This window comes from Erigeron canadensis, chromosome 4, assembly GCF_010389155.1.
Source record: "Erigeron canadensis isolate Cc75 chromosome 4, C_canadensis_v1, whole genome shotgun sequence".
In the NCBI taxonomy this organism is placed as follows: domain Eukaryota; kingdom Viridiplantae; phylum Streptophyta; class Magnoliopsida; order Asterales; family Asteraceae; genus Erigeron; species Erigeron canadensis.
The window spans coordinates 16,327,549-16,343,958 of record NC_057764.1 but is presented as its reverse complement, the minus strand read 5'-3'; the positions used below and the strand labels follow the sequence as shown (position 1 = coordinate 16,343,958).

Sequence of the window (16,410 nt, the reverse complement as noted above, 5' to 3'; positions counted from 1 at the left end):
AAATTTAGATCGTTTCATTTCCAATCAAAATTGAGATTGTTTCAATTCCTTTATCAATTTAGATCGTTTTTCTATCTTTCCAACTTTAGATCGTTTCATTCTATCTCATTTTAGATCGTTTCATACTTTCTTCAAAAATCAATTCAATTCTCAAATCATTTTCTAATGGCTACTCGTGAAGCGTTGGCTCTGGGTACTGATATAAGAGCTCCAGTTCTTTATCGTGGTAACTATGGACTTTGGAAGAAAAGGTTCATGGATTATATGGAACGTCAGACTAATGGTCACATGCTTAAGGATTCAATCATGAATGGACTTGCTATGCATCGTCATCCTACTACCGGTGCTATTTTGACTCCTGATCTTTTGAATGCCGAACAAAGAGATCGTACTGCTGCTAACAACAGAGCTAGGTCATGCTTGTACCAAGCACTTCCTAATGAGATCTATAGCTCAGTTGATTCTTATGACATAGCAAAGGAGATTTGGGATGAAGTTGCTAGACAAATGGAAGGTGCTGATGTAACCTCAACAATCCGACTGACAAATGTCTTAACTGAGTTTGACAATTTTCAGAAATCACCAAATGAATCTCTCGAGTCCGTGTACTATAGATTTTGCAATGTGATCAATGAACTGAGAAAGAACAAGGTCAAGAAATCTGAAATTGAGCTGAACATCAAATTTATCAAAGCACTTGGTCCCGAGTGGGAAGATTATGGAACTCAAATCAAGCAACATCAAGATCTGACCAAATTCACCATTCATACTCTTTATGAATCTTTCAAGTTGAATGAACATCAAGTTCTAAGCAAATATTCATTCAATAAAGTGCCAGAAGTTGTATCTACTGATCCTTTGGCATTGGTTGTTGAAAGAAAGGTTTCTGAGGCTCTTAAAAGACAAATGACTGTTGTTTCTTCGTCTGATGAGGAGGGAGAAGATTTCTTGGCTCCAAGAGATGGTGTTCCTGATGAATTCTACCAAGCTCTTGACGCTGTGACTAAGCATTTCAAGAAAAAGTATTTCAAAGCGAGGCCAACTAACAACAATCTTCGTACTTCATCAACAAGTGCATTTCCAAAGAAGGAACAATATCATCACAAGAGTTTTGAACAAGGTGAAACAACTGGTTCCAAGAATGGAGATAAGAAAACAGAAACTGAGAAACAAATCGTGGAGAAAGGAAAAACATCTGACAAAAAGTGTTACAACTGTGGAGTTCCTGGTCATTTTGCTGTCGATTGCAAGCTGCCTCGCAAGAAGAATTATGAATACTACAAGCAGAAGATGATCTTGGCAAAGCAAATTGAAGCCGGTCAAGCCTTGATTGTTGAAGATGACAAGTGGCTTTTGCTGACTGATGATGAAGATGAAGATCTGTCTGCAAATGTATGTTTCATGGCAAGGTTGAGCAAAGACAAAATGTTGGAGGCTGACAGCATTGACGAGGAATATCCCGATGATGAAGTAAATCTCGACTCTACTTTTTCATCAATTAAGGATAAAGAGTCTTGTAGAATTGCCTTATCAAACTTGACGAATCATTACACTTCTTTAGCCAACAAAAACAAGAAATTGAAAAATAGCATTTTATTTTCAAAAAGGGAGTACACAAAACTTCTTGAAGAAAATTCTAAACTACTTTTTGAGTATGATGCTATGAAACAAGAATTTCAAAATCATAAAGAACAAATGTTGGTTAAAGAATGTGAGATGAATGCGTGTCCTGATTTTAAGTTATTGAAAAAGTGCCATAATTTAGAAAAGACCATTCTTGATCTTGAAAAAGCCAATCAAGATCTTGAAGTTCAAAAGACCAATGAATGGCTTCGGGCAAATGCAAGACAAATGGATGTTGATATTCTGAATAAGAAGCTTCAAGAAGCTACACCAAAAACAATTGAACTCGAAAGAAAAGTTTCTGATTTAAATCATAATTGTTTTTTAAAAGGCATTGAGATTGAAAACCTTGAAAGACAAATTGAGGAACATAAAAAGAATATACTTTTCTATTAAGAAAAGTTGTACAAAGTTGAACAAAATCCTCTTTTGGATTTCACTGCCTATTTCAATAAATCAAAGATTGATAGATCGGAACTTCTTCTTGGGTTGGGTTTTGAGAATATCACTCCATTACAAAAAGCAAAAGAAGAAATTATACCTATGTATGATGAAAAATTTTTGAGACTTGGTATGGTACAACAATTCATTCGTCCTTTGGATGACGAATTTGAGACTGATGAAGTTGAGAAGATTTAAAACAATAAATTTTTGGTTAATTATGATGCTATCAATACTTCTTATGAAACAAAAAATTCAACAATTTTTGAATTAAAAGAGATTGCGTCTAATTTTCAAAACCAAGAATCTGTCATCTCTCCACCAAAACAAACTAAATTGTATATTCCATCCACATTTTTGGAAAAACAAATACAAGGTTTATAACAAACAGTGGAATCTCAACAAAAACTCATTGATAATCTACAGTCTCAAAGTCCGAATTCAAAGAATGAATCAGTTGTTGTTGATATCAAGAAAGTTTGTGTGAATGTTTCTACCCAAACTGATGTCAGTCTCTTAGTAGACCATTTCACTCAGACTACTTGTGATTCATCCACCCAGACCGTGACTAACTGTTTTGTATGTACTTGTCAAACTACTGCTACTTCTTTAGCTGCAAATTATGTGCAATCTGATTTATCTGATGAAGATCTTGCGCATAACTTAGTTTTGATATGGTACTTTTATAGATTTTTCACATACGAAAATCTTGATGAGCTAGTTGTTCACCCTAAACTTTGTGCTAGTATAGGTGTTGATACTGCTACTCAATTTTCTTGTGAAACCAATGATGTTTCAGTCCAAGTCGACCTTATTCCTGAGACTACCCGTGGTATGATGTTGGACAACAAGATTCCTGATATTTCTACATTTTCGAATGAATTCACCAAAGATGAGTTTGATAAATTCATGGATGGAGAATATGTTTTTGACTCAGAAACTGAAAAAAAGATTGACTCTATCAAAATCATAAATTTTGAAAAAGAAATAAAAGGAGAATCTCAAAAACTAAAATCAGTGTCCAAAGCTCCAACATCATATTACTTCCAAGAACGAGTTAAACCCAAACTCGTCAAGGCTGAACAAAAGAGTTCTACCCCTTCTGTCAAGATTGAACAAAAGAGTCCTAACCCTCCAAAACCTGACAAACATGTTAAAAAGAAACAAGCTGAGACCTCACCAAAACCAAGGTATCACAAAGTGAAACTTTCAAATGACAATCCAAATGCTTCTTTGTCTAACTCTCAATCTAGTTCAATTTCCTAAGTGTCTAAGTCTAGCTCTGTTTTGCTAACTAAGGATACTTTAAATGGTGTAACTAGATATAGGGATAGATATGGATGGTTTTCAATTGCCAAACCTAAGAAGCAAGAAGTTTCCTCAACCCCAAAAGAGACAAAAATGATGAATAAGTTTAAAACCCCTCGTTCTAATCTTCTTAGTGTCAATTCAACAGGTGGAAAGACCAAATGGGTTCCTAAGTCATTAGAACCTAAGATCAATTTTAAGCAATTGTCTGTTGAGAAAAAGAAGAAGAGGAGGAGGAGAAAGAGTGTTGGTAACAGAAAGAAAAGAGTTTCTGTTGATTTAAACAATTCATCTTTAGTGAACAATGTTAATAAATCCAAGGCTATGCCTTGTGGGGCTGTAAACAATGATAATGGTCGTGCTTGTTTGAATGCTGTTAAACATGTTACTTTTAATTCAAATGTGAATGTGCGTACTTTTTATACGAATGTGCTTATTGATGGTGTGCTTGTTAATGCTCATATTGATTCTAAAGCATGTTTGTATGCATATCCTAGGTTATACCCCCTGCCTGTGTTAACTAACCACAAAGGACCCGTCTTTAAGTGGGTACCTAAAGTCGGTTAAAATTTTTGATTGCAGGAAATAACCATCTGTGTATGGATACTCGATTCCGGGTGTTCAAAACACATGACTGGCAATAAATTATTGCTCAAGAATTTTGTTGAAAGGTTCATGGGAACTGTTCGTTTCGGAAACAACAATTTCGCTCCAATTCTAGGTTATGGAGATATTGAAAGAAACGGGGTTGTCATTAAGAAAGTCTATTATGTTGAAGGTCTAAGTCATAACTTGTTCAGTGTTGGACAGTTCTGTGACAACAATCTTCAAGTTCTTTTTCGACAATTTCTGTGCAAAGTCCAAACTCTAGATGAAATTGATATCCTATGCAGAGATCGTGAAGATAATCTTTTCACAGTTAATCTTGATGATAACCAACCAACTGATAATATCTGTCTTGTTTCAAAAGCTACTTCGAAAAATTCTTGGTTGTGGCTTAGAAGGCTTTCTCACTTGAATTATCAAACCATCAATGCTTTAGTCAACAAGCAACTTATTAAAGGCCTGCCTGACTACAAGTATGAAAGTGAGCATGTCTGTCCTACTTGTGCAGTTGGGAAGATCAAAAGAACTTCTCATAAACCAAAGAAAATTCCACACACTTTGGCACCTCTTCATTTGCTTCACATGGATCTTTGTGGGCCTATGAAAGTACAAAGCAGAAACGGGAAGAGATATATTCTGGTTATCATTGATGATTATTCAAGATACACTTGGGTCAAGTTTCTTGCTTCAAAAGATGAAACAACTCAAATTTTGATCGATTTCATCACTTCTACTCAAGTGAATCTTCAACTTCCAGTCCGCTATATCCGTTCGGATAATGGTACTGAGTTCAAAAATGCCATCTTCGATGAATTTTGCAAAACAAAAGGCATTACTCACCAATTCTCTGCTGCTCGTACCCCGCAACAAAATGGTGTCGTTGAAAGGAGAAACCGTACGCTGGTGGAAGCAGCAAGGACAATGCTTGCTTATTCCAAGTTACCATCAAATATGTGGGCTGAAGCTGTTGACACTGCCTGTCACACTCAAAATCGGTCCATCATCAATCAGCGTCATGAGAAGACTCCTTATGAGGTTATTAACAAACGCAAACCCAACATCAATTACTTCCATATTTTTGGGTGTGTCTGTTATACTTTGAATGATCGGGAAAATGTTGGAAAGTTTGAAAGGAAAGGTGACGAAGGTTACTTTGTTGGTTACTCAGAGAAATCGATTGCATATCGCATCTTTAATCGTCGAACAAACACGATTCAAGAAACCATGAATGTTTGGTTTGACGAGATGTCTGGCATGATATTTGAACAAGAAAGTTTGCTACCAACAATTAGTGATCCAAGTACTTTAAGTGCTTCCTCAAAGACGTCTACCTTAGCTTCAAAGTTCAAGAAATATCCAAATCCAACAAGTTAAGAGCTAGATATTCTTTTCGAAGAATTCTACAATTCAAAACCGATTCAAGAAAAGGAACCTCAAGTCATCAATGAACCAATTCCGAACAATGATCCTATTCAAACAAATGAACCAGTTCCTGACAACAATCGTGAATCATCTTCAAATTCTGCAGAGCAAGAAGAATCATCTCCAAGTGATATTTATTCTCAAAAGAATGTTCAAGAACAACCTTCTCAAATCACCCAAACAACAAATCCATCAAATACTCCAAATGTGTATGTACCACTGGATTTTGATCATCCAAATTTTGAGGAAAGAGTTCTTCCGAGCTATGATTCCATTTCTCAACAGAACTCTGGATTTAATGATGATAATGTTGACATTCATCAACAAGATCCTCTTCCTCATGACAACAAGTGGTCGCGTATGCGCAAAGATCATCCTACAGAACAGATAATCGGAGATCCACAAGCTGGTGTTTCTACCCCTACTACAGTCAATGAGTGTCTTGTTGCACTTTCACTGAGTAAAATCGAACCCAAAACAGTCTCTGAAGCTTTTTGTGATCCAGAGTGGGTTAAAGAAATGCAAGATGAATTAGCTCAGTTTGAAAGATTAAAGGTATGGAAATTGGTTCCAAATCCAAGGAAAGAAGAACCAATTCGCACCAAGTGGATTTTCAAGAACAAGAAGGATGAAAATGGAGTTGTAGTAAGGAACAAAGCTAGATTGGTTGCAAAGGGTTACTGCCAACAACCTGGTGTGGATTTCGACGAAACTTTCGTTCCTGTTGCAAGAATGGAGGCCATTCGTATATTCTTAGCTTATGACGCATTCAAAAATTTCACAGTGTTTCAAATGGATGAGAAGACATCGTTCTTGAATGGAGAACTCAAAGAAGAAGTTTACGTGGAGTAACCTGAAGGTTTTGTTAATTCTAAGAAGCCAAACCATGTCAACAAGTTAGACAAGGCTCTCTATGGTTTAAAACAGGCACCCCGAGCATGGTATGATTCCTTAACTACTTTCTTACTCAAAGGAGGCTTTACCAAAGACACTATTGACCCTACCCTGTTTATTTGTAAGCAAGGTAAGCATGTTTTACTTGTCCAAATATATGTTGACATTATTTTTGGGTTAACCAGTCAAACTTTTTGCCAAAACTTTTCATCTCTAATGGCCAATCATTTTGAAATGAGCATGATTGGGGAAATGAATTACTTTCTGGGTCTACAAATCAAACAATTATCAACTGGTATTTTTATATCATAGGGTAAGTACATAAAGGATATGTTGAAAAAGTTTGATATGACTACATGTTCTTCAATTTCAACCCCAATGACTACTCGTACAAACATTAATGCTGATAAAAATGGGAAACCATTTGACCAAAAGAGGTATAGAAGCATGATTGGTTCGTTGTTGTATCTTACAGCATCTCGCCCAGATATAATGTTTGCAACATGTATGTGTGCTAGGTATCAAGCCGCTCCGACTGATTTACATTACCAAGATGTGAAACTAATTTTTCGTTATCTGAAGGGTACACCCAATCTTGGTCTCTAGTATCCAAGGGATACTGGATTCAATTTAACTGCCTATTCAGATGCAAATCATGCAGGTTGTAAGCTTGATCGCAAGAGCACATCTGGTACTTTACAATTCTTAGGGGATAAGATTGTAAGTTGTTCATACAAGAAGCAAAATTGTGTATCACTGTCAACAGCGGAAGCTGAATATGTGGCTGTTGCTAGTTGCTGTGCTCAAGTGTTATGGATGAAGACACAGCTTACCGACTATGGTCTGAAATATGATCGTGTCCCTATCTATTGTGATTCACAAAGTGCCATTGCAATTGCTGTCAACTCAGTTAACCACTCACGCTCAAAGCACATTGATGTGAGATATCATTTTCTCAAAAATCATGTTGAGAAAGGTGACATCGAACTCTACTTCGTGGGAACTGACTACCAACTCGCTGATTTGTTCACAAAACCACTGGACGAAAAGAGGTTTAATTTCTTAATCTCTAAACTTGGTATGCTAAATCCTGATCCTTGATTCACTTTACCATGGAAGGAATTCTTGATTCATTTTTCAAAAATTATAAAAAGTTGAAAAACAAAAATCAAATAAAAAAATATAAAATTTTAAAAAATAACAAAAAGAGTTTCTTTATTTTTTTTAAAAAAAGTAGCTTACATATGCTATGTATGTAACCCGAGCTTCATATTTTTATTTATATATCTTTGTGGTTTACATATACTCTGTATGTAACCCGTGCTTAAATGATATATTTATTTCAAAGTGGCTTATGCACACTAAGTGTATAACCCGTACTTATTTGTGTTATTTATTTCATAATGGCTTGCATATACTCTATATGCAACCCGGTTTTAAAAAGAAAAAATTATTTATGTTTCAAAGTTGGAATTAATTCATGTTGTTATACATATAAATTGATATAAGATAACGCGGAATTGAACGCCTTTGTGTACTGCCAAGTGGTCTTATATAAATGTATATGTGTAATATATTGGATTTTAATCATGATAACCTGAGTATCACAAGATATTGATTGCAATTTTGTTCCACCTGTTTCAAAAACTCTCAAATTGTTGATATGAGAAGCAAAGGATTGAACGCCTTTGTGTACTCCTGAGTTGTCTCATCTTGAACAATTGATTGAGTTCACTTTTCATAAAAACTGTTTTGATTTCACACAAATCATTTTTGCTACATCTTTTCTATGAAAATCTTTTTGATCTATCTTTGCATAGATTAAGGGGGAGTTTGTGATTTCAAATCTCTTTCAAACTTCAAATGTGTTGTTTAAACATTTTTTTTCACATTTGATGATTTTTTTCAAAACATTTGCTTCAAAGGAAGTTCGGTGTTTAGTTTGCACATGATCGACTAAGTTTTTTTTTCTCAAAATTCTACTCCATGAATTTCATCATCGCCGATGAGTTCTAACCCCGGAGTATTCACTTCTTTCATTAGATAGTGAGGGTATTTTTGAGTTACGATGAATTCGTGCAACTAAGTTGGAGGGAGTACAGTCGAAAAGTGAGAGGTTATGGTGATAATGTTGTGAGAAAAGGGTTAAAAGAATTGATACCCTTCAGTAAAATTCTCAAATCGCCGGGTAAAACACATTTCTATCGGATGCCATTTGTTGATATCTCGGTATTGAAGAAGCCTTCATGGACCCAGTGAAGCAATGCACATCTTTACCTAACCACTCAAGTGTTTCTTAACAAATGCTTGTTTTATTTCTCACGGAGATTTTCTCATTTCTATTGACTCTTCATTTGGAAGACGTTGATATTGAAAAAGGGTGACACTCTGCTCCAGTCCCCGACTTCATTTGATCACTTTGTGTCTAGAGCTCTCGTGATTGATCATTAATTTGATCGTTATTCGTTCTTTAGGCCACATTTGTGTCATATCTTTGTGATATACATGCTTATCTTTGTGATATAGCTGGAACATTTGTAGTGATATCTTAATTGACATTTCACGATGATCAAATGGAAATCCTACCATTGCTAACATCATTTCCCGCTTTGAACGTAGGTCTCATAATTGCATTTGTGTAATTATTGAGTTAACAAGAAGTCTATTGTGACCTTGGATTTTTCCTAAAAGTCTTTAAGGATAGTAGAACATGGTTATCGAACGCTTAGGTGACACTGACCATGGTTTACATTCTTTGAAGCAATCTTGAGGTTGGAAAGCCAAAAGACCAAACTATGTTAGGGGTTTGCTTTGTGCATTTCTCAATGATACATAGGAAATCCGATAAATGGTATACATTTCTTTCGGTCATTTCATTAATCCTTTCGATTTTTGAATGCAAACGGATCATTCTTATCCGGTTTCTTTTCTCATCACCCCAACACAAAAAACACCAACACCATAATAAAATGCTTATACCAACAACGTCAACCTTACATTTTAGTCACCCATAGGGTTATTTGGGTTGGATTAATGGTTTGGGTTGATGAGTTGTTAGTTCATATATCTTTGTGTAAACATCATTGAGCAATGGATTTTTTGATTTTTTTTGACATTCTATTCAATCAATGTTTGCATAATGACATTGGTTCCCAACTTTGTCATTATGAGGGGGAGAAAATAGTATAATTGATTTTTGATTGAGGAAGAAATTAGAATGATTTTAAGGATAAGAAGATCAAGATCAATAATGAAAGGATGCTCACTCAAGATGTTACAAAAAGTTCAAAAATGCTCAAATCAAAGACTATGATTACTCATGAATTGAGGAGGAGCATGATTACTCTCAAAAGTGTTCAAGACGATGTGACAAAGATCAAAGCTTCAAAGGACAAAAGGCTGAAGATTCAAGACAAAAGAAGAAAAGCTTCAAAAAGAGTCTTCATCAAATTAAAGATCTTCAAGTCATACAACAACACTTTACCAAAAGCTACATTGCACATATCACGGGGGAGAGTACATATTTCTGAAAATTCATTCCAAGACTTCAAAGAAAAGACTTCAAGATTCGAAGATTGAAGAATTCAAGACAAGTTCATACCACATTTCAAAAGACAACTCTCATCTTTGATTTAACAATCTTCGAAGATTTAATACACACACACTCATCATTCTTTGTTCAATAAGAACATTGAGAATCAACAAATGATTTAACTTCAAGAAGTCCAAGACCAAGACTGAATCAAGTTCTCCAAAGACAATGAGAAAGCTTTGAAGACTTGTCTCAACACACAAATTGTCTTCACCACCGGGCTCATCAAATTCATTTCTACAAGACAAAACAACACGTACTTCAAACCTTACAATATATCACTAAGGGGGAGAATGTTAGAAATCCAAAAATAGTGATACATTGTAATTTAAGTTATGGACTTACTTGTTGTTAAGTCATGTGTTGATGATTTCTAAAGTTGAGGGGCTAATTGTGATAATTAGCATAGTTGGTTAGTTTAGACTATAAATAGCCCTCAATACCTTAGAAATCATAACTTTTGTATAACCTTGACATACCATTACACCTGAATAACACACACTTGATCCCAATTCTCTCTCAACACACACACGAACACCAAGAACACACACACACACACAAAACCGTCATTGTTGATGTGAATTCGAGTGATAAAATCGTGTTGTTACACATACTACGGATGAACAAAAGAAAAAAGTTCGATTTTATTGGCATACTACAAAGAAAAATAGAAGAGAATGTAAAGGACTAAGAACATGTGTGTACGTATAGTACTAGCGAGTTTCGAAATCTACAATCAAGCGATCAAAGATTCTAGCTCATGGTGTTAGTGATTATATAATATTTTGGGTTGTGTTTTTCTAGTTCTAGATTATGATTTTAAAAGGGAGGTTTTTGAGTACTTAAAATGACATCAAGTAGTTTGTGTTTTGGGTGTATGAAATTGGAGATTGAAAAAGGCTATTTATAAAAGAAAAATTGGAGTCTTTGGGCTGGAATTGATCAATCGATCAGAGTAGAAGCATTGTCACTTTCATTTGTCTTCTAATCATTAATTGGTTATACTATTTTCATAGCATGAGTGTAGGCTTAGAGTGTGCACCTAAAGATGGCAAGCTAGTGACTTACATGAAGGAAAGTCATGCTAAAAGTTTTCCTATCCTTGTTGATGTGTGTGGTTGATCGAAATGCAAAGTTACTCAATTTGTCTTGTTGCCTGAATTGCCTACATACTAGGTTTCTCATGTATTCATTTAAATAGAAAGACTCTTGTCCCTAAGAGAGAAAAGGAGTAGATGGAAACTAGCTTAAAATATATGATTCCACTGCTACCAATAGTTGTTTTACAAGCATGGAGAAAAGTTCCTGGTTATTTTTCATCCACAACTCGTTTCCTCCTCCAAGTAAAAAGGAGTTTGTTGTTGTTTATTTTATTTATGTATAATGGGGTAGAAAGGTGTTGAATTAGTGTTTGCATCAAACTAGACAAAACTTTAATTAAGGCCATAGAAATATTTTGGCTAGCTTCTTTATTTGTATCACATTAAACTAAATTCTCTTAACTTAGCTTATGCCAACATGTGGGTACATTTTTATGGTCAAAGCCATTTGGCCGATTTGATTAACAAGTAAATGGTATTTTATTAGAAAAGTACATATTATTTTGTTATTAGTGTGTCTCAACAGTGTCATAGCTAGCACATATATGTATATATATATATATAAACATACACATATAGAAGAAATTTTTAATTACGCAACATTCTAGTTAACTAAATATGATTTTTAAATCAAATGTTAACCTGGAAATTTGATGGTTGCTAGAGTATCTACCCGTTAAAGGAACTTTCATCCCGAAAGTTATGTTGTAGTCTTTGGAGGAGTTGAGAAAAGATGAGGATACTTCTGTTTCATTTGATCCTCGCGTTCCCATGTAAATTATGGACCTCGCCTAGAGTTCCACCGAACTTTAACTATTGCGATGCGACTTTGTTTCAACCTCTTGGTTTCTTGGTCCATTATCTCCACAGGTTGTTCAATAAAATGCAATTTGTTATCCAAGTGGAGTTTTTCTAGAGGAATAACCAGGTTCTCATCAGCTAAACATTTCTTCAAATTAGATACATGAAAAGTGTTGTGAACACCACTAAGTTCTTGTGGCAACTTCAACTTGTATGCTATGGGGCCAATCCTTTCGATAATTTCAAATGGTCCAATGTATATGGGATTTAACTTTCCCCGTTTGCCAAATTGTATCACGCCTTTCCATGATGACACCTTCAACATCACCTTGTCACCAACTTGGAATTCCAATGGTTTTCTCCTAACGTCAGCATAGCTTTTTTGGCGGTCTCTTGCCGCTTTCAACCTTTCTTGGATTTGAACAATCTTCTCAGTGGTTTCATGTATAATTTCGGGTCCAGTGATCTAACTATCTCCTATTTCAGCCCAACAGATAGGTGATCGACACTTTCTCCCATAAAGTGCCTCAAACGGAGCAGTTTTAATGCTCGTATGGTAACTATTGTTGTATGAAAACTCTGCTAAAGGCAAGTGCTTATCCCAACCATTGCCAAAGTCGATCACACATGCTCGGAGCATGTCTTCTAGAGTCTGAATGGTCCTTTCACTTTGACCATCTGTCTAAGGGTGATAAGCGGTACTCATATCCAATCGGGTTCCTAAACCTTCTTGAAGTGACTGCCAAAATCTAGAGGTAAACCTATTGTCACGGTCTGAGATGATAGAAATGGGACCCCATGCCTTAAGACAATTTCTCTTAGGTACAATTGGGCTAATTTTTCCATTTTGTTAGTCTCTCTAATTGGCAGGAAATGTGCTCACTTAGTAAGACGATCTACTATCAACCAGATAGTGTCGTAACCTCCTTGTGTCTTTGGTAGCTTGGTTATGAAATCCATGGCTATACGTTCCCACTTCCACTGCGGAATTTCAGGCTGTTGCAATAATCCAGACGGCTTTTGAGTCTCTGCTTTTACCTTAGAACATGTCAGACATTTTTTGACATAGGTGGCGATGTCAGCCTTCATGTTAGGCCATCAATATAATTCTTTCAGCCCATGATACATTTTATCAGCTCCAGGATGAATTGAATATCTTGTTTTATGCGCCTCATCCATTACTAACTTTCTTAGTCCACCAAGACTAGGCACCCAAATTCGATTCATATAATAACGACTTCCATCCGTTTTGATTTCAAATTGGTTGTCCATTCCCCTCAATACTTCACCCTTTTCATTTTCTTTCATTAATTCCTTGAGTTGTACATCTCGAATATGAGAAGTGAGATTCGTACGAATTGTCATATTTAATGCCCGGACTCGAAGTGGTTTGGTGCTTTCTTTCTGACTTAAAGCATCTGCAACCACATTTGCTTTCCCTGGGTGATAACAGATTTCACAATTATAATCATTTAACAATTCTACCCATCTCCGCTGCCTCATGTTTAGATCTCTTTGATCAAAAATGTGTTGGAGGCTCTTGTGATCCGTAAACACTGGACACTTTGTTCCATAAAGGTAATGCCTCCACATTTTTAGCGCGAATATTATGGCTCCTAACTCCAGGTCATGGGTTGAATAGTTCTTCTCATGTACTTTCAATTGCCGGGATGCATATGCAATAACCTTCTGTCTTTGCATTAATACACAAGCCAAACCTTGGTGCGAGGCGTCACAGTATACCACAAAATCTTCGGTTCCTTCTGGCAGTGATAAAATCGGTGCACTACAAAGCTTTTGTTTCAGCAACTGAAATGTTGATTCTTGCTTATCTTCCCAGTTATATTTCCTATCCTTTTGAGTCAGTGAGGTCAAAGGTTGGGTTATTTTTGAAAATTTTTCTATAAATCGTCTATAATAACCTGCGAGGCCTAAAAATTGTCGAACTTCAGTTGGGGTTTTTGGCGCCTCCCAATTCTTAATAGCTTCAATCTTAGCAGGGTCTACATGGATACCTTGACTATTGACAACATGACCAAAAAATTGCACCTCTTGCAGCCAAAAATCACATTTTGAAAATTTAGCATATAGTTGTTCATTTTTCAACAACTCTAAAATCATTCTCAAGTGTTGTTCATGCTCATCTTTACTTCGAGAATATATTAGTATATCATCGATGAACACAATGACAAATTTGTCAAGATATGGCTTGCACACTCGATTCATGAGGTCCATGAATACGGCTGGTGCCTTAGTCAAACCAAATGGCATTACTAAAAATTCATAATGACCATAACGTGTCCGAAATGCTGTCTTCGGGACATCCTCATCCTTGACTCATAATTGATGATATCCAGACCTAAGATCAATCTTAGAGTAACAACTAGAACCTTGCAATTGGTCAAATAAATCATCTATACTTGAGAGAGGGTATCGGTTTTTCACAGTTAGTTTATTTAATTCCCTATAATCTATACACATGTGAAAAGAACCATCTTTCTTCTTTACAAATAACACTGGAGCTCCCCATGGCGACGAACATGGTCTTATAAAACCTTTATCTAGTAACTCTTGCAATTGACTTGATAACTCCTGCATCTCTAAAGGAGCTAATCTATATGGGGATCGTGCAACTGGAGTGGCTCCAGGCACTAAGTCAATACCAAGTTCCACTTGTCTTGATGGAGGAAGGCCAGGAATGTCTTCAGAGAAAACCTCAGGGTAGTCACGTGCGATAGGCACATCTTCAAGTCGTTTCTCATCTGGCTTCTTCTCTTTTATGTGTGCCAATATTGCTTGATTTCCCTTTCTTAAGAACTTTTGAGCCTTCATGCATGAAATGATGTTCAATTTCGTGTCGCTCCTTTCACCTTGTATAATTAACGTTTCGTCATTTGAGAAAGGAATACGAACAATCTTTTCATGACAAGAGATTTCTGCACGATTACTTGTTAACCAATCCATCCCAACAACTACATCAAAACTTCCGAGTTCTACCGGCATTAGATCTATCTTAAATGGTTTGTTTGCCAAACTTAAAGTACAATCTTAAAATATACTATCCGTTTTTATTAACTTACCGTTGGCTAGTTCTATGGAGTACTTAACATCTAAGGTAGTAGGGGAAATATTAATTAATAGATTGAATTCCTTAGCTATAAAACTCTTATCGGCACCAGTGTCAAATAAGACAGAAGCATAACAGTTGTTCAGTAAGAACGTAGCCGTGACCAGATTAGGGTCCTGACGGGCTCTGCCGCTATGATGACAAAAGCTCGTCCACGAGCTGGGCCAACATTTTTGTTTTTCAACTTTGGGCGGAAGTGACCCATTTCTCCACATCCATAGCATGACCCAGGGGTTGCGTTCTTAACCACTCCACTTCCTCCAGCTCCTTGTGTAAGAGGACCTTGTGCAGGAGCAGGACTCCTACAGTTTCGTGTCATGTGTCCCGTTTTCTTACATCTTGCACAGACTATGGTACATGGACCAGTGTGATGTCGATTGCATTTGTTATAATAGGGGTGGTTTCCAGTGTACCCCTTATTCACATTGGGTCCAACATTATATGCCCTGACCACATCTTGTCTCTTATTGGGGAAATGTCCAAAGTTCCTCCTATTATTTCCAACATTTCCTTCCCACTTCCTTTTTATCTCCACATTCCTCACTTTTGGTGACTTCATTGTTGTTCCTTGGCGGATAATTTGATCCATGAGATCATGAGCCATTCAGATAGTACTTTGTATGTTATCTGGCTTGGAAGAGGTAACCATTCCTTGAACTGGTTATGGAAGTCCCCAGATGTATCGCTCGATCATTTTATACTCCGGAGTGACCATGGTGGGACATAAAAGTGCCAACTCATTGAAGCGGTTTGTATAGTCCTACAAGTTTGTACCCTTTACCTTGAGGTTCCAAAATTCTACTTCCAACTTTTGGATTTCTGTTCGAGGGCAATACTCCTCAGTCATCATTCTCTTTAAATCCACCCACGGTGTTTCATAAGCAGTATCAAGTCCCACAGTTTGCGCATAAGTGTTCCACCAGGTCAGAGCACTGTCTAGTAGAGTACCAGTAGCATACTTAACTCTGTTGCCATTTGCACAGTTGCTTATGCGAAACACCGTTTCCATTTTCTCAAACCACCTGAGCAGACCTACTGTACCTTCTATTCCATGGAAACTTTGTGGCTTGCAATATTGAAAATCTCTGAAAGTAAAACTCTCCTGCCCATTGTTGAGTCTTGCGGGAGTGCTACCGGTTCCATTTTGACTTCCTGATCCGATCTCTCTAGCGGCTTCTGCAGATGCCAATGCTTCGGCTAGGCGTTGAGCTATCAATTTTTCAATTCTTGCAGTGCTCATGGGTGCCATTATTCTTCAAAAGTTAATTTAATAGATGAGACGCGAAAGAAAAATCATGGAAGTATCTTGATGTCTACAATTATTCTGTTGCTAATAATTCTTGCTGGGGCTTCTAATATTATGGTTACCTCCATCATTTAAGTACTAATTGCCATGTTGTTTTTACTACCAAGGTGCTTTACACATACAGAGGTTTAGAAACAACGTGATTTTTGTGGAAACAACAATATAATTGAGTCTGGAAGTCATGCACTTC

At 36.4% G+C, this 16,410-nt stretch overlaps 1 protein-coding gene across 1 annotated transcript; it reads right to left on the bottom strand.

The window, feature by feature from the left end:
* Window positions 1-15,674: 15,674 nt before the first annotated feature.
* LOC122597042 lies at window positions 15,675-16,163 on the bottom strand. The gene has a single exon (XM_043769677.1). The coding sequence runs from the start codon at window positions 16,161-16,163 to the stop codon at window positions 15,675-15,677; it is 489 nt and encodes a 162-aa protein (XP_043625612.1).
* Window positions 16,164-16,410: the final 247 nt, after the last annotated feature.